Raw genomic sequence first — 19,249 nt, 5'->3', positions numbered from 1 at the left:
AGGACCCGTTGGGGCTCTGTTTGTGAAGCAGGGGTCCCCCCTGCGCAAACCCAACAGGTCTCAGCCCCTCCATCGGAGGAACCGGCCGGGGTGGCCTCCCTGACACAGTCGGTTTCCTCCTTAGCACAGATTGTTTCTCAATCCAATCAATTGTGGTCTAGTGGGGCAACTTCGGTGTCTAATAATCCAAATACACCATTGGGCCTCCCTGCTTCCTCTGGTTCCAGTGGAACGTCTATACCAGGACCTTCCTCATTACAGACGGACCAAGCCCCTGTTCCCACAGAGCCGCCATGGTCCGCAGCTTTTATAAAGGGTTTGGATAAACTGAACCAGTCACTCGAATCCCCAAATATTCCGCCTGCTAGAAGGAAGCGGCCTAGATCTGATAATACCCTTATGGTCCTTTCAGACTCTGAGGGGTTTTCAGAGGGAGAGGGGGATATTAATTCTGATCCTGACCAGGTTCTACCGTTGGGACAGGAAGAAAGCTCTAAAAGCCAATTTATTAACGATTTAGTTTTAACAGTAAGACAAGCGTTGGATCTCCCAGAACCGGAAGATCCGACTCCCAGAGACAGAAATCTTTTTAAGAAAGCCAAAAGAAGGGCTAGCCGTTTTCCCCCTTCTGTAGAACTTAGAGATATCGCAGAAGGAGCCTGGAAACAGCCGGAGAAAAGGTTCTCTGTTCCCAAAGGTTCTCTTCCCTGTATCCTTTGCAGGAAGAGGATGTGGATCGCTGGGAGAGCATTCCATAAGTGGATATTCCTATAGCCCGATTGGCCAAGCACGCTTTACTCCCAGCCCCAGGTTCTGCATCCCTAAAGGATGTCAATCACCGCAGAGTGGAATCCCAGCTAAAATCTATATTTGCGGCTGCGGGTTCTTCCTCTAGGCCCACATTTGCGCCAGCTTGGGTTGCTAGAGCCATGGAAGCATGGGCAGACCAGCTGGCAGAGGCATTACAGAACTCTGATTTACTTCCCCTGGCTTTGCATTTGAAGGAGGCATCGGGGTACCGGTATAAGGCGGCCCAGTATACAGCGGCTGTATCCTCTTCTATTCAGGCTGCATCTATCTCAGCAAGAAGAAGTTATGGCTGAAATCATGGGAAGGAGATGCGGAATCAAAAAAGTCTGTGGAAACCATTCCTTTTTCAGCGGCAGGTTTGTTCGGCCCGGAATTGGATACCCTGATCTCTCAGGCAACCAGGGGCAAAAGCACTTCCTTGCCAGTATTCCCTAGCAGGAGCCGGAACCCTCGGGTCAGCTCTTTTTCGTCAGCCTTTTCGGGGGACCTCCTTTCCTAAAGGACAGTCCTTTAGAGGCAGACAGCCCAATTCTCGAGGCTCCTCTGCCAGGGGGAGATCCTTGTTTGCAGCTAGACGCCAGGCCTCCATATCCCAGGAGAAGCCTGCGTCATGACGACCACTCTGTTCTGCAAGGGGCGCCAGTGGGGGGGACGTCTGTCTTTGTTTCAGGAACAGTGGGCAGCGTCCTCCCAAAATTCTTGGATTCGGGGTATTATATCAGAGGGGTACAGGATAGACCCGTTGGGCCCCGCTCCACATCGTTTCTTCCAAACTCTGCTACCCCGAGATCCATCAAGAAGGCAGGCTATACAGGATTGGGTAGTCTCTCTTCTTTTTCAAAAAGTTATCTGCAGGGTTCCAGATTACCAGAAAGGGCAGGGGTTTTATTCAAACCTGTTTCTGGTCAAGAAGCCGGACGGCTCCTTTCGCCCCATCCTAAATTTAAAGGGCCTCAATGTGCACTTAAGGGTGGACAAATTTCGCATGGAATCCCTGAGGTCAGTGATAAACGGCTTAGAGAAGGATCAGTTTATGGCGTCCATAGACATAAAGGACGCATACCTCCATATTCCCATATGGATTCACCATCAGTCTCTTCTAAGATTCTCGGTGGGATTCTTCCACTATCAGTTTCGGGCCCTCCCCTTCGGCCTCTCAACAGCGCCGAGGGTTTTCACGAAGGTCATGTCAGTTATGGCAGCATGTATTCACCTTCAGGGAGTTCAGGTCGTGCCTTATTTGGACGATCTGCTCATCAAATCCTCCTCAGTAGATTGCTTACGTCATCACTTGTCCCTCACCTTAGTGGTCCTCGAGGGCCACGGATGGCTGATCAATTTAAAGAAATCCCAGATGGTTCCGTGTCAACGCATGGTTTTCCTAGGCCTCATCGTGGACACCAGCCAGCAAAAGGTTTTCCTGCCTGTCGAGAAGGTTGCTTCAATTCAGAGCATAGCAACTGAGGTCTTGTCTTCCCCCAGCCCCTCAATGCACTTGTGCATGCGGCTGCTGGGAAAGATGGTGGCCTCCTTCGAGACCATCCCCTTTGGTCGAGCCCATTCTCGTTGTTTCCAGTGGGATCTGTTGACAAAATGGTCAGAATCCCACCTTCGCTTAGATCTCCAGAGGATCTCTCTATCCCCGAGGACGAGACAATCACTCCAGTGGTGGCTGATTCGGGATCACATGACGGTGGGTAGGTCCTTCGCTCCATGGTTATGGATCATAGCCACGACAGACGCCAGCCTGAAAGGTTGGGGGCGGTGATCCTACATCTCCGGCTCCAGGGCTTTTGGTCGGTTCAGGAGTCGACCCTTCAATAAACGTGCTGGAATTGAAGGCTATTCTTTTAGCCCTTCGGGGAGCCCAGTCCCTCCTCCAGGACCACCCCGTCAGTCCGACAATGCCATGGCTGTGGCATATGTCAACAGACAGGGAGGAACCAGGAGTGTAGCTGCAATGAAAATTGCAACTCAAATCTTGATTTGGGCAGAACTATATGTTCCAGCAATATCGGCAGTATTCATTCCAGGAATAAGAAATTGGGAGGCCGACTACTTAAGTCGAAATCAGATGATGCCAGGAGAGTGGTCACTCCATCCAGAAGTGTTCCAGTCTCTGGCTCAGAGGTGGGGTCTTCCGGATATAGATCTCATGGCCTCCAGACACAACAGAAAGGTTCACACATTTCGCGCAAGGGCAAGGGACCCCTTAGCGGTGGCAGTGGACGTAATGACGATGTCATGGGACTTCAGGTTGGGATACCTGTTCCCTCTGATTCCCATGCTTCCTCGTGTGCTCAGACGAGTAAAACAAGGAGGTCTGCCAGTAATTCTGATAGCTCCCTCATGGCCGTGCCGAGTCTGGTACGCGGACATACTCTCTATGGCAGAAGGACCGGGGTTTCGTCTTCCATCTCGAGTCGACCTCCTTCTGCAGGGTCCCTTCCGTTACCAGAATTACCTCAGATCAGTTAACGGCATGCCTGTTGAAGCCAGCCTCTGGAGGGCTAGAGGTTGTTTCCTCCAGTGTGGTGAACACTATGATGCGAGCCAGAAAGCCAGTCTCCACTCGCATCTATCACCGGATTTGGAAAACCTATATCAGATGGTGTGAAAATAAAAATCTTTTCGTCTCCCTCGTTTATTGGCTTTTCTTCAGATGGCATGGAAGCAGGGCTTCGTTTAGGTTCCCTAAAAGTTCAGGTATCGGCACTTTCAGTCTTTTTTCACCTGAAATTAGCGGATTTGCCAGATATTAGGACTTTCCTCCAGGGAGTCTTGCATATTCAGCCTCCCTATGTTCCGCCTACAGCACCGTGGGATCTCAATCTGGTGCTGGATATGCTTAAAGGGCCTCCCTTTGAGCCTTTACTTGTGGCAGATTTGAAATGGTTGACCTGGAAGGTCCTCTTTCTTTTGGCTATTGCATCTGCACGTAGGCTTTCAGAATTAGGAGCTCTGTCTTGTCGGGAACCATATCTGGTTTTCCACGAGGACAGAGCGGTGTTAAGAACCCTCCCTTCTTTCGTTCCTAAAGCAGTTTCGGTTTTCCATCTGAACCAAGAAATTGTATTTCCGGTCTTCTCATCTACTTCCCATTCGGATCAACAGTCTATGGAAAAGTTAGATGTGGTTAGGGCTCTCCGCATTTATGTCAAAAGAACTTCTCAGATTAGACGTACTGATTCTCTGTTTGTTCTTTATGATGCTAATAAGAGAGGCTGGCCAGCCTCAAAACAGTCCATTGCAAGATGGATTACGGCTACTATTAGGCAAGCTTACATAAGGCTAACCGTCCGGTGCCAGAGGGACCTGGTCCTCTGTCTACACCTTTACAAAATTTTACCAGTTTAATGTATTTGCATCCGCGGATGCAAATTTCGCTCGTAATGCTTTGCGAGTGGGATTTTCAGAGTAGTCCCACCCTTAGGGGGCTGCTTTAGAACGTCCCCATGGTAAGCAGTGTCTCCCAGACTGGATGAAAGAGAAAAGAGGATTTATGTACTTGCGTTAAATCCGTTTCTCTGATTCCGTCTGGGGGACACTGCAATCCCTCCCTTCTGCTTTTCTTCTTTGTGCTCTTGTTCGACTGCCCTTTTTTCTCCTTGTGCTTTTTAATTAACTGACAGGAAGAGGAAGAGGCAGGGGGATTGTAGAGGGGAGGGGTCTGTCGGCAGCACTAAAAGTTAACTAGTTAGGTGCCAACTCCCCAAGCTCCCTCCACAACCCCATGGTAAGCAGTGTCCCCCAGACGGAATCAGAGAAACGGATTTAACGTAAGTACATAAATCCTCTTTTCTCAACTGGGTAAACATGTATGAAAGCTTACCTGTAGCTCACGTGTTGTATGTTCTGTAAGGAGGTTCCTGCTATAGCGATTTCTGCAGCGTACGTGGAATATCTTCGTACAGTATTCAAACTGCCGTAGCGTTATCTGCAGAATATCTCTGCTGTAATCACACTGCCGTAGCGTTGTCTGCAGAATATCTCTGTGCTGTACTCACACTGCCGTAGCGTTATCTGCAGAATATCTCTGCTGTAATCACACTGCCGTAGCGTTATCTGCAGAATATCTCTGTGCTGTAATCACACTGCCGTAGCGTTATCTGCAGAATATCTCTGCTGTAATCACACTGCCGTAGCGTTATCTGCAGAATATCTCCGTAGCGTTATCTGCAGAATATCTCTGCTGTAATCACACTGCCGTAGCGTTATCTGCAGAATATCTCTGCTGTAATCACACTGCCGTAGCGTTATCTGCAGAATATCTCCGTAGCGTTATCTGCAGAATATCTCTGCTGTAATCACACTGCCGTAGCGTTATCTGCAGAATATCTCCGTAGCGTTATCTGCAGAATATCTCTGCTGTAATCACACTGCCGTAGCGTTATCTGCAGAATATCTCTGCTGTAATCACACTGCCGTAGCGTTATCTGCAGTATCCCTGGAATATTCGTTAATCTGGTGATTTTATTACAGCCCGGTGGGTTCTGTAAACTGCTACTAGAATCCAGTATCGCACTGCACTGTATGACAAGTTCTGCCCCATGTCTTTATTGACGTAAAAACGGTTCTGTTGATTCTTTCATTCTCTGAACAACGTAAACATTCTGACCTTTATTTCGCAGATGGAGCGAACTGGCTGAGCTCCTTCTGTCAGCCGGTGCAGAGTTGGGACGGTCTTGCTCTTCGAAAGCCCATTGACATGGAGAAAAGAGACTTGATCCAGAGACGTCGAGCTAACTTGCTTGAACTGCGCAGTTACCTGTTCTCCCGCCAGTGTACCTTGCTTCTGTTCCTACAGCGGCCCTGGGAAGTAGCCAACCGGGCCCTGGAGCTTCTCCATAACTGTGTGCAGGAGCTGCGACTGCTGGAGGTGAGAGGGTGTGTTTCCAGTTGTGCTATGGAGGCTCCTTTTGGACTTGTAGCGATGGGTGTATGTGGCAGATCTAGGGGCCAGTGAAGATCTGTTGTCCTTGCCTACAGGTTTCTGTCCCACCTGGGGCTCTGGACTGCTGGGTGTTCCTGAGTTGTCTGGAAGTGCTACAGAGAATTGAGGGCTGTTGTGAGAAATCTCAGATTGACGCTAACATCTCGCACACCGTGGGGCTGTGGAGCTATGCAACGGAAAAGGTCTGTCTGTCGCTATATGAGATGTGACGTACCACACCCTGTCTGTACAACTGTTGTCGGAGGGGTGGTCACCACCGTGACGTACCACACCCTGTCTGTACAACAGTTGTCGGAGGGGTGGTCACCACTGTGACGTACCACACCCTGTCTGTCACTACATCTTGCATGGTTTGGATGTGAATGACTTCTTACTCTGGTTACTCTGTCACAGCTGCAGTCTCTGGGATCACTGTGTGGCTTGGTGTCAGAGAGTGGTCCTTGCTCAGAGGACCTTCAGAGGACTGTGGATCTACTAGCTGGTCTGGGAGCAGAGAGACCAGAGACAGGTGAGGGTGGCTGGCAGACCTGTGACAATAAGCTTGTGTGGGGCTGATGATGTTTTTTACAGTCCATGTACTTTTGTCTCTGTCCCCTCTGGTTCCCACAGCTAACACTGCTCAGAGTCCATACAAGAAGCTGCAGGAGGCGCTGTCATCGGAGGAAGCCTTTGAGAAACATTATTTGGTGAGTGAACCCATTTCTCCTTCAGTAGCCGGACACAGATGGTGGCTTATGTTTCACCCCTAAGAGCCAAGATGCTGGAACAGACTCCTCCTAATAACCAGCTTTTATTTTCTTTATTTATTTTTATTATTTGAGGAACAGCCTCGGGTGTCCTCGTGAGCATGATCAGTGAACGGATGGGAGTTACTCCCACCTCCACGATGGATCAGGTGGACCTCCAGCTGTCTATGATAAGTAGTAGTGTCCTGGGCAGCAGCCACGCTCTTTCCTTCAATGGATATGGACTTTTCCATCCTCTAGGCTTAATATAGCATGTAAAAAACACACTCGGGATCCCCTTTTTCAGGGAAATATTTTAGAAAGTGGCAAGTGAGTCCATATTCATGGCAATGAAATGTCAGATTCTCAGGCATGCATGTGAAGGGTGCTAGGTTCACGGCTTAGCTGGTCCAGAATTATGTCTGTCTTACCTGTGGGACAACCAGACTCCCTCTGCACTGCTTGTGTCACCCCAGGGGTGTAACAATCCTGGCTAATCCTGAGTCCACATTTCCTGGTGGGCAATGGCCAGAATAAGTGCCTGAGCTAGGTCCCTAGTTCAGTCAATCACAGACCTTTGCAGGCAGATTGAAGACTATCTTAGCTAGACTCTAGGGAATGGTTTCCTCAGAGGAAAAGGATGAGGACATAGACATCTCTGTACCTGACGCGTACCTCCCTGCGACTTATTCTGTATTTATCCCCTCAGTCCAGATCTTTGATGGTTTTGATGTCGGGTGAATGGACACATCCAGCCAAACACTTTAACGTTTTGGATCTCTACGCCCTATTTTTAGGGATATATATTAAGTTCTGGGAAACCTTTCCAGCTGTGGTTCCTCTGCTTTCTTTGCCATCTAAGAAGACTACGGCTTCTTTTCCGGATGCAGGGTCCTTTTATTAGGTTGAGTACACACTACAGAAAATTTCTCCCGATGCCATATCTGTAACGACTCCTGATCAGCAGCCGATTCCTGTGTACACACTATACACGTTTTGCAAGATTTATCATCAGATCTGTGATCTTCATCTGTTATAACCATCTGCTGATAAGATCCTGACTCTGTAAACTCTATGGAGATCCTGATCGTTAGTACATACACACTGCAGGATTGAAACAACATCGTTCCATCGCTGAACAAGATTTTTAGTTCAGTTTAAAAATCAAATGAAACGGTATAATGTGCTTTAGAATGATCATCGTTTCAGTGTAAATACTAGTACAATATTGAGTCGAAAAGTTGTTTATCGGGTGATTTCCCGTTAAACAGTTGAAAAGCCTGTAGTGTGTACCCAGCCTTACCCTTTGGACAAGGGATTAGACCGTTTTCTGAAGAGACTTTTTTCCCACCTGTGGTTGTGGTTTTTCACTTGTTCTTTGCACCCGCAAAGATGATGGAAACCACTTTCATTTGGGCAGAATAACTCCTGGAGAGGATACAACATGGCACGTCCAGGACAGCACTGCCGGCTTGCCTCTAATATCTTGGCCACACATTCTACATGTAGGACGCTGCACTTAATTTTAGCTGCCATGCCAGGTCACCTTTCCTGTTCTCTTATATTTCTGTGAGAACTTTGTTATGGAGGTCCTGCGGTGTCCTCCTTGAGCAGCTTCGCTCTGTTACCTTTAGTCTTCTATGGAAGTTAGTTTTTCTTCTAGATATTGCTGTGGCTAGGAAGGTCTCAGGCAGGTTTCTGAGCTGGCTGCTGCTTCCCATAGCTCTCTGTAAAACAGGCTGGTCCTGTGTAAGGTTCCAAGGTGGGGTTGTTTGAGGTCTTCACATAATGAGTTGGTGGTACCATCTTTGTACCACCACAACTCCAGCCCTTCTCTCCTTGGATGTAGTGCGAGGTCATTGGATCGATCTGTTCTGTATTTAGTTACGTTTGCATGAACATTATTATTTATTATTATTATTATTATTATTATTATTCATTTTTATTTATAAGGCGCCACAAGGCGTCTGCAGCGCCGTACAGAGACAAACAAATTACAATACAATGGGAGACAGCACAGTACAGTAAACACAGCAACTCAGTAAGCTCAATGCACAGCTAGAGAGGGCGGGGAAGGGGGAGGGAGGATCCGCAAACGACGGGGCCCAAAAAGGAGGGCGCGGAAGACAGGGAGACCCCCAGGGGGGAGGGAGCGAGAGTGGACGTGGGGTGGAGGACCCTCGAGGAGGAGGGCTAAGTAGCTGGAGAGCAGAGTTAGAAGTGGTGGAAACAGGAGGAGAGATGGCCCCGCTCAGAGGAGCGTACAATCTAAGGGGAGGGGTGGACAGACAGAGACGCAGGGGAGAGAGGGAGAGTAGGGGGGCGGAGGCAGAAGATAAGGTAGGAAATTAAGTGGGAGACAGAAAGGCTTTAAGAAAAAGGTGGGTTTTTAGGGCCCATTTGAAACTGGACAGATTAGGGGAAGTTCTGATGGAGGGAGGGAGCTTGTTCCAGTGGAGGGGGGCAGCGCGGGCGAAGTCTTAGATACGCGCGTGGGAGGAGGTTATAAGGGGGGAAGAGAGGCGACGGTCAGAGGCAGAACGGAGAGGGTGGGATGGAGCATGAATAGAGAGAAGGGTGGAGATGTAGGGCGCAGTGGAGTTGGCGAGGGCCTTGTAGGTGAGTGTGAGGAGCTTAAAGAGGATTCTGAAGGGGAATGGGACCCAGTGAAGGGCTAGGTAGAGGGGGGAGACAGAAGAGGAGCGGCAAAAAAGGAAAATAAGCCTAGCGGCAGCGTTAAGAACAGATCGAAGGGGATCGAGATGAGAGTGTGGGAGGCCAGTGAGGAGGAGGTTGCAGTAGTCCAGGCGGGAGATGATCAGAGAGTGGATAAAACATTTGGTGGCATCTTGGGAGAGGAAGGGCCGGATGCGAGCGATGTTGCGCAGCTGGAAGCGGCAGGATTTAGCAAGAGAGAGGATGTGGGGGCCAAAGGAGAGAGAGGAGTCGAGGATGACACCAAGGCAGCGAAGTTGGGGGACAGGGGAGATAGAGGTGTTGTCGACAGTGATGGAGAGGTCAGAAGGGGATGAGGTATGAGAGGGAGGAAAAAAATATGAGCTCAGTTTTGGCAAGGTTAAGTTTGAGGAATCGAGAGGAGATGGCAGAGAGAGGCAGGCGGACACCCTAGAGAGGAGGGAGTGAGAGAGATCAGAAGAGGAGAGGTATAGTTGAGTGTCGTCAGCGTAAAGGTGGTAGCTGAAGCCGAAGGAGCTGATGAGTTCACCCAGGGAGGAGGTGTATAGAGAGAAGAGTAAGGGTCCCAGAACAGAGCCCTGAGGGACCCCGACTGGAAGGGTGGACGGGGGCGAGAGAGACCCAGAGGTGGTGACAGAGAAGGATCGGTGAGTAAGGTAAGAGGTGAACCAGGACAGGACTGGGCCGGAGAGGCCGAAAGACTGGAGGGTGTGAAGGAGGAGGGGTGGTCAACGGTGTCAAAGGCTGCAGAGAGGTCAAGGAGGATGAGAAGGGAGAAGTGGCCCCTGGCTTTAGCAGAGAGGAGACATTCGACATTAGATAACATTTAGACAGTACGATAAGGAATATGATGACTCCTGATAGACAGATGTACCGACAGATGGCACAATACGTCATGTACCATCCCGGGATCAGGTTTACGGAGTGCCCACCTCCTTGTCTTACAACATTGCCTGGGGAGGTCACCTTTGGTTTGAAGGTCCAGCAGCAGCTGATCACTTCCAGGCAACTCTTCCCTCCGGTTGGGGGCTGCTTTAGGACACATCACTATCTTTATCCCTAGAATGGTGAAGGATAAAAGATTTTTGTTCTATTTTGCTTCTTGTCTCCTTGTGGTCTAGTTGTAAGCTGAGAAGAAGACAGGTGATATAGGTAGAAGGAGGAGTAGCTTCTTGTTTCTATTATCTTGCCACCTCGGGGTATCACATGACCCACTGCCTGTGTTCCCCTAGAGCCTCAGAAATGGATTTTACAGTAAGTTCAACAATCTCCATCTACCTTTACTTCCATATGTCTCTGCAGGATCTGGCCCATGCCACCATAGAGATGTACAACAGCATTGGGAGAACTCGATCTGCTAAGCTGGTGGGGAAGGACCTGGCCGACTTTTATATGTAAATATCCTAACACTGCACCCCATAATTTCTTCTCTGCTTCTCAGCACCCCATTTTCCTGTGTATGCCTTTCTGTATCTCCATGTCTGATGTTTCATTGAACCTTCGTCTAGACGCCCTGGGGTCTGATAGAACAGGTTGTAACTATTGAGGCAGTGCCCATAGTTTTGGACAGTAATGGGACATTTTAATTGTCTGGACACCGATTCTACCCTCGTACTTGGTTGTGGGAGACATTAGTTAATTATATTTGGAGTGTGGTCTTTATGTGCGGACATGCAATAATTCAATGTAAGGACCTGGTGAATAGATTATATTCTGCACAAGTATTTTCCATTAGAGAATCGGGGTGATGTGACGAATGGGGGCCTTTTGTCTTATCTCTGTTGTTTTTTGTCCCCCAGGAGGAAGTCCTTACCGCAGAAAGCTGAGCCCTACCTGCAGGGGGCTCTCCGTATGTACCAGTCTGAGGGTTGGGCGCTGCCCATAACTCACACGAGGAAACAGCTGGTGGAGTGTCAGAAGCTGCTGGGACAAACTGAGCCGTATCCTCCATCTGTTTCCTAAATGTCCATAACATGCAGCGTTCCACACACTTTCTCCTTTTTTCTTTCCTATCTCTGGATTATGTGACATCATAGTTCTCTATATGTGTTCTCCTTGACATCACCGCAGATACCTGCAGACCTGTAGTCGCCTGGCCGCTGATGGGAACCTCTCTCAGGATGAGCGCGTCAGATACTGTCATGAGATCCTTTCTTTCTCTGCGCAGAATACCTGCACTGGAGGTACGCTGCCTCGTCAGTCACCCATGTAATATTAGTGTACAGCTGGCGGGGTGTGACAGGATCCTGGCGATAGGATGGCGGGGGATAGGGACCCGATCCTGGCGATTGGGCGGCAGGGGGATAGGTACCAGATCCTGGCGATCAGATGGCGGGGGATAGGGACCAGATCCTGGCGATAGGACGGCGGGGATAGATTGTACGCTCCTTTGAGCAGGGTCATCTCTCCTCCTGTCTTCACCACTTTTAACTCTGCTCTCCAGCTACCTTGCCCTCCTCCTCCCCGTTCCCTCTTGCTCCCTCCTCTCCACTCTGGGGGTTTCCCTGCCTTCCGTGCCCTCTTGGGCTCCGCCGTATGCGGGACCTTCCCCTCTCCCCTCCCCCGCCCCTCTAGCTGTGCTTTGAGATCTCGGAGTTACTGTGCGTTTTGTTTACTGTATCGTGCTGTCTCACCTTTGTATTGTAACTTTGTCCCTGTACGGCGCTACGGATACCTAGTGGCGCCCTATAAATAAAAATTAATAATAATAATAATAGGGACCAGATCCTGTCGATCGGATGGCGGGGGATAGGGACCAGATCCTGGCGATCGGATGGCGGGGGATAGGGACCAGATCCTGGCGATCGGATGGCGGGGGATAGGGACCAGATCCTGGCGATCGGATGGCGGGGGATAGGGACCAGATCCTGGCGATCGGATGGCGGGGGATAGGGACCAGATCCTGGCGATCGGATGGCAGGGGATAGGGACCAGATCCTGGCGATCGAATGGCGGGGGATAGGGACCAGATCCTGGCGATCGGATGGTGGGTGATTGGGACCCGATCCTGGCGATAGGACGGTGGGGTATAGCGACCCGATCCTGGCGATAGGACGGCGGGGGATAGGGACCCGATCCTGGCAATAGGGACCATATGCTGACGATAGGGGGATAGGGACCATATCCTGGCGATAGGGCGGCAGGGGGATATGGACCATATCCTGGCGATCGGATGGCGGGGGATAGGGACCAGATCCTGGCGATCGGAATGCGGGGGATAGGGACCATATCCTGGCAATAAGGCGGCGGGGGATAGGGACCCGATCCTGGCGATCGGATGGCGGGGGATAGGGACCCGATTCTGGCGATAGGGTGGCAGGGGGATAGGGACCATATCCTGGCGATAAGACGGCGGGGATTGGGACCATATCCTGGCAATAGGGTGGCGGGGGATAGGGACCAGATTCTGGCGATCGGATGTCGGGGGGATAGGGACCAGATCCTGGCGATAGGACGACGGGGGATAGGGACCCGACCACGGCGGGCGATAGGGACCCGATCCCGGCGAGAGGACGGCGGGGGATAGGGACCAGATCCTGGCGATCGGATGGTGAGTGATTGGGACCCGATCCTGGCGATCGGATGGCGGGGGATAGGGACCATATCCTGCCGATAAGATGGCGGGGATTGGGACCATATCCTGGCGATAGGGCGGCGGGGGATAGGGACCAGATTCTGGCGATCGGATGTCGGGGGATAGGGACCAGAACCTGGCGATAGGACGACGGGGGATAGGGACCCGACCACGGCGAGAGGACGGCGGGGGATAGGGACCCCATCCTGGCACTGTCTGATGGAAGGTGGGTGGGTTGTGGCTGTTGCTTAGTAGTGACACACACACACTAGACACAATGTCCCCTCACTCACATGATAAGTTTAAGCCACAAATAAGTGAAGTGTTAGTGTGTTGGATACTGCGGTGATGTTTCACCGTTCAGAATTCCAGGTCTGTCCACAAACTTATAAAGCTGGGTGGATACTGATTGTTACGGGGGAGTTTCCGGGGAGTACGGTCCCAGTGTAGCTTGGAATGTGATAAGCGGATGTGTAGACGCAGTGCGGGTCTGTTCCGGGGTAACCATTAGTGGGTGTTCATGCTTTACTCTTTGTTGTCTGTATGTTTCCTGCTCTCCGCTGTCTGTCAGTGCTCCCGCAGTCAGCGAGTGGAATAGTATTGATTAAGACAATGTAGCTTTAATTGTGTCTGACAGCGAAACCTGCTGGATCCGAATGTGTCTAACTCTCCTCTCTCTTCCTCAGGTAATCACATTTGTCTCCCTTTTGGCTCATTTGCTCAGCTGACATCCCTACAGTTTGAGCCCCCCAATGCAGTGGTTCACGTTGGTGGCTCCCTGTGCATGGAGCTGACACTCCTCAGCCTGATGCCAGAACCGTTTCACCTCGAGCATCTCTCAGGATACTTCCATTACAGCCTGGACAAAAACAGCTACCGCAAAACTGCAGAGTGGCTGACTCGGCACAAGCCAGCAGGTGGCGCTGTCTTCTTCCAGAGCGAGGCACCTATGGGTGTTCGAGGAGCTCCGCCTGTGCTAGAGCTGGCAGAGATGTATGAGAAGAGCCCCTCAGAAGGAGGACTGGTGAGCACAGGTGTGATCTGTAAGAATGTCCACATGTTACTCCGAGCCCAGGACTCGTCTTCTCCTGTGGACCGACACTCCGGGATCAACCTGGATGATGGAGCGCACACTCTGCGGTGCAGCAATGTCACCCTACAGCCGGGACTCAATCGCCTGACCTTCCACACTCAGGTACTATACATCTCCTAGAATAGAACACGGTCCTGCTGCATTGCTGTATAGATTACAGGGCCTGTGTGTGGGGTGTTATACAATACTGTGCAGCATTTTTTCCACAGCTGCCTAAAACTTTTGCAAAGTAAGAAGGCTTTCAAATATAGAAGTGTTAATAGTTTATTTTTAGCAATAAACAAAATGCAAAGTGAACAGAATAGAAATCTAAATCAAATCAATGTGTGACCTCCCTTTGCCTTCAAAACAGCATCAGTTCTTCTAGGTACACTTGCACACAGTTTTGAAGGATCTTGGCAGGGTGGTTGCTCCAAACATCTGGAGAACTAGATCTTCTGTGGATGTAGGCTTGCTCAAATCGTAAAGAAGAACAAGGAGTCCTGGAAGTGATAATATGGCCCCCACAGAGCCCTGTCTGCGATTACATGAAGAGACAGAAGGATTTGAGTACAGAAGATCTGTGGTTAGTTCTCCAAGATGGAACAACCTTCCTATCGAGTTCCTTCTAAAACTGTGTGCAAGTGTACCTAGAAGAATTGATGCTGTTTTGAAGACAAAAGGTGGTCACACCAAATATTGATTTGATTTAGATTTATTATCTGTTCATTCACTTTGCATTTTGTTAATTCCTAAAAACAAACTATTAACACTTCTATTTCTAAAAACAATCTTACTTTGCAGCATTTTTTTTCCAAACGTGCCTAAAACTTTTGCACAGTACTAAATATGAAGTGATGAGGGGCCTGATCTTCCACCAATACAGTGATCCAGGAACAGAATACATTATTACACATACATCCCATGTACTAACTTAAAGTGATGTACAGACGGGAGATACCGGTGCGCCCTCTGTATTCCTCCTACTGCAGGCGGGAGATACCGGTGCGCCCTCTGTATTCCTCCTACCGCAGGCGTGAGATATCGGTGCGCCCTCTGTATTCCTCCTACCGCAGGTGGGAGATATCGGTGCGCCCTCTGTATTCCTCCTACCGCAGGCGGGAGATACCTGTGCACCCTCTGTATTCCTCCTACCGCAGGCGGGAGATACCTGTGCACCCTCTGTATTCCTCCTACCGCAGGCGGGAGATATCGGTGCGCCCTCTGTATTCCTCCTACCGCTGGCGGGGGATAGCGGTGCGCCGTCTGTATTCCTCCTACCGCAGGCGTGAGATACCTGTGCACCCTCTGTATTCCTCCTACCGCAGGCGTGAGATACCTGTGCTCTCTCTGTATTCCTCCTACCGCAGGCGTGAGATACCTGTGCTCTCTCTGTATTCCTCCTACCACAGGCGTGAGATACCTGTTCTCTCTCTGTATTCCTCCTACCGCAGGCGTGAGATACCTGTGCACCCTCTGTATTCCTCCTACCGCAGGCGTGAGATACCTGTGCACCCTCTGTATTCCTCCTACCGCAAGCGTGAGATACCTGTGCACCCTCTGTATTCCTCCTACCGCAGGCGGGAGATATCGGTGCGCCCTCTGTATTCCTCCTACCGCTGGCGGGGGATAGCGGTGCGCCGTCTGTATTCCTCCTACCGCAGGCGTGAGATACCTGTGCACCCTCTGTATTCCTCCTACCGCTGGCGGGGGATAGCGGTGCACCCTCTGTATTCCTCCTACCGCTGGCGGGGGATAGCGGTGCACCCTCTGTATTCCTCCTACCACAGGCGTGAGATACCTGTGCACCCTCTGTATTCCTCCTACCGCAGGCGTGAGATACCTGTGCACCCTCTGTATTCCTCCTACCGCAGGCGTGAGATACCTGTGCACCCTCTGTATTCCTCCTACCGCAGGCGGGAGATACCTGTGCACCCTCTGTATTCCTCCTACCGCAGGCGGGAGATATCGGTGCACCCTCTGTATTCCTCCTACCGCAGGCGTGAGATACCTGTGCTCTCTCTGTATTCCTCCTACCGCAGGCGTGAGATACCTGTGCTCTCTCTGTATTCCTCCTACCACAGGCGTGAGATACCTGTGCACCCTCTGTATTCCTCCTACCGCAGGCGTGAGATACCGGTGCACCCTCTGTATTCCTCCTACCGCAGGCGTGAGATACCTGTGCACCCTCTGTATTCCTCCTACCGCTGGCGGGGGATAGCGGTGCACCCTCTGTATTCCTCCTACCGCAGGCGTGAGATACCTGTGCACCCTCTGTATTCCTCCTACCGCAGGCGTGAGATACCGGTGCACCCTCTGTATTCCTCCTACCGCAGGCGTGAGATACCTGTGCACCCTCTGTATTCCTCCTACCGCAGGCAGGAGATACCTGTGCACCCTCTGTATTCCTCCTACCGCAGGCGTGAGATACCTGTGCACCCTCTGTATTCCTCCTACCGCTGGCGGGGGATATCGGTGCGCCCTCTGTATTCCTCCTACCACAGGCGTGAGATACCTGTGCACCCTCTGTATTCCTCCTACCACAGGCGTGAGATACCTGTGCACCCTCTGTATTCCTCCTACCGCAGGCGTGAGATACCTGTGCTCTCTCTGTATTCCTCCTACCGCAGGCGGGCGATAGCGGTGCGCTCTCTCTATTCCTCCCTGTGATCAGAGCTCCGGGGATAGTGTAGATACGCAGCAGAGGGTGGGGATCTTGGATGTAAGGATTGGTAGCTGTCCCAGACATTGGTCAGAAGAATGAGTACAGTAGTTGCAGTGATAATTCCTATACCTGTATCTGCAGTGTTTTCATGGTGCTTCTCTACCTATAATCTGCCATCTTCCCCCAGGCCCAGGAACCCGGCACCTACACCTTACGCCAGCTTGCGGCATCTTTTGGAGAGGTTCAGCTGCTGCTGCCCCACGTTTACCCAATTGTGCAATATGATGTTTACTCTCAGGAGCCGCAGCTGAAGGTGGAGCCGCTGAGTGGTAAGTGGCGCAGTACGTGACGGAATAATGACCATCGCCGGGTTAGAGCTCAGTAATACAAACACTGAGCAGAGAAATAATATTCCTGGTGTCTGTATTGTGATATTTTGGGGCTGTGTTGAATAGTTGGGCCCGTATATAACAATTGGGAATTGGGGGCAACACCCTTAATGTGTCAGTAACTAACTGTATCTCTCCATCACTTCTGCAGAGAGCCTCCTGGCTGGGGTTCCACAGAAGTTAAAGTTTACAGTGACAACTGGACATTATCGTGTGAAACAAGGAGACACCCTACAGCTCAATAACGCCGATACTATGCCCATTATTCCAGGGACGGACAGCACAGCGTCCATCTATCAGAACAGCCACGGTGAGCAGTGGTGTTAGCCCTTCCCCCGCTCACCACACGGCCCCGTGTGCCGGACTATGTCAGGTGATACGGACGCACTCAGCGGTTCTGTAAATCTTTGTATCGCCATCAGGAGGCAGGACAGCCAATAGAACTGAAGCTTTATGCTGACTCCTCCCCCCAATACAGGACCTATCTTTTAGTTTAGGTGGTTCTGCTGGTTGTGTAGTGTAGGTTTAGGTTTTATATTGGGAATGCTCTCAGACCTACCCTTTAGGAGTCAGTTACTACTTATCTGTTGGAACTGGGAGCTTATCCCGATCTTACACCCCAGTTTTAAGTTAGATCAAGGAGGTCTCTGCTTTTGGGCGTTCTTTCCTAGTATGTATTGGAGGTATGAGGGGACAGTGAGTCTCTGGCTGACAACACTAAAAGATACAGAAGCTGTCCCATGTTTAAAGTGGATCTACACACAGCAGAGGTATCCGTTATTTGGGGCTAAAGCAGTATGTGGCCTATCAGGCACTGACTAATATTAATGAGGTTTCTTGTGAATCGATAGGCTGCAGTGTACCTCATTAATAATAGTTGGTGCCTGATAGGTCACATACCCGGCTGCCTGTTAGATAAAGAAGTCAGAGACTCGCTTGGGGGAGGAGTCAGCATCATGCTTCAGTTCTATTGGTTCATGATAGATTTCAGGCAGAGACATTCATTTCATGGGCTGAACGACTATAATGTAACCGCTACATGGACTACAGCCATAAGCATACAACGGAAGCCACAGACAGGCTGGGTGTCCTACATCGGGAGCTGGTGGACTAAGGGGGTGTATTATATGCTTCCGGGGACAGCCGAGGTGCTATCAGACGGGGAAGTAAAAGGATCTAGGACTTACAGTCCATGTCCATCTCATCGCGGGGTACTGGGGAGGCAGGAGGCTTGTGGGGAAGAGGAGGAGCCTTTGTCCTGTCTTCTGGGGATTAATGTGTCCCCAAACTGCTGAAGGAGAAAAGGATTTAATGGTAAGTGAAATCCCCTCTATATTCCACTATGCACCGTCCATCCTGAATTAGTGCCCCCTCCTGTGCCCATTTCTATCCTAGACACCTGATCTCCTGCCAGGATCTTTTACAGTTCTTATGATTTTCGTGTCTTCCAGGTGAAGTTTCTGTCTGTGCGCTCAGTATTCATCGCTCCGACAAGGTGACCAGCATCTCTCTGCCCCCGGCCCCCCCGTATCATCTCATGGAGTTTGAATTAGACGTCGTGTCTCTGTTACCTGAAGGGGGACATTTAGTAAATGGGGAGGTTCCACGTAAAGGGAAGGAGGACGCTCAGAGTGCTAGTGTGACGGAGCAGCGGGTGAGTGACCACGGTCATAGGACACAGGCTGTCTATAGACCTCTGGGCATTGCTGACTCTTTATTTCCACAGGTTTCTGTTGAGTGTCCATGGTCCATTTATTCCACCATTATCAGTTTGACTTTCCAGCTGCCTCTGAAAGCGCAGCACACGCTGCTGTCCTCCGGTACAAGGTATTGTGGACCCTAAATCTCTTCTCCTAGATCCCTCCTCTGTTCCCCTTCCGTAATTATATCTGTACAATAAGGTCACTATTTACCGTCGTGTTCTCTTCCCCTCGCAGGAAATACATCCAGGTCTGTGTGGAGAACTCCTGTGACTGTGATTTCCAGCTGTCTGGCAGCTGCCTCGGTTCCTCCCGAGATCTACAGTTTCGCCCCTTGCACTCCATGGATAGCCAGGTAACGCCCACAATGCACTGCACCATGCTGCTGGGGTCATTACAAAGATTATATAACTCCATAGATGTCAGAAATGAACAATCCTCCCCCAGAGCATCACTGTAGATCCCACACCCTCTGGGTGCTCTGTTCTGGGGATGTATTGTAGCCAGTGGAGAGGCCATTGTTGTTCTCACCATCATGCGTGTTATTGTTCAGCGAGCCCTGATGAATTGATCCCTTATTCCACTGCAATAAATACTTTTAGCCAGTCTCAACCCTCCTCGTGCTCCACATCGTGCCCCGCATCGTACCCCATCCCCAAACAC

The 19,249-nt window shown here is 50.5% G+C and overlaps 1 protein-coding gene across 1 annotated transcript in view; it reads left to right on the top strand.

The window, feature by feature from the left end:
- Positions 1-19,249, top strand: part of TRAPPC10 (trafficking protein particle complex subunit 10) — a 54,984-nt gene that overhangs the window by 28,520 nt on the left and 7,215 nt on the right. The window contains exons 7-19 of the mRNA XM_075197545.1: positions 5,442-5,689; positions 5,800-5,946; positions 6,158-6,272; positions 6,374-6,450; positions 10,489-10,580; positions 10,986-11,126; positions 11,257-11,369; positions 13,447-13,955; positions 16,685-16,826; positions 17,038-17,196; positions 18,338-18,540; positions 18,613-18,713; positions 18,824-18,941. Coding sequence (XP_075053646.1) covers positions 5,442-5,689; positions 5,800-5,946; positions 6,158-6,272; positions 6,374-6,450; positions 10,489-10,580; positions 10,986-11,126; positions 11,257-11,369; positions 13,447-13,955; positions 16,685-16,826; positions 17,038-17,196; positions 18,338-18,540; positions 18,613-18,713; positions 18,824-18,941 — 2,165 coding nt within the window. The remainder of the gene's footprint in view (positions 1-5,441; positions 5,690-5,799; positions 5,947-6,157; positions 6,273-6,373; positions 6,451-10,488; positions 10,581-10,985; positions 11,127-11,256; positions 11,370-13,446; positions 13,956-16,684; positions 16,827-17,037; positions 17,197-18,337; positions 18,541-18,612; positions 18,714-18,823; positions 18,942-19,249) is intronic.

Source organism: Mixophyes fleayi, chromosome 2 (assembly GCF_038048845.1).
Source record: "Mixophyes fleayi isolate aMixFle1 chromosome 2, aMixFle1.hap1, whole genome shotgun sequence".
Taxonomy (NCBI): Eukaryota; Metazoa; Chordata; class Amphibia; order Anura; family Limnodynastidae; genus Mixophyes; species Mixophyes fleayi.
This window is presented reverse-complemented; position numbering and strand designations above follow the sequence as displayed.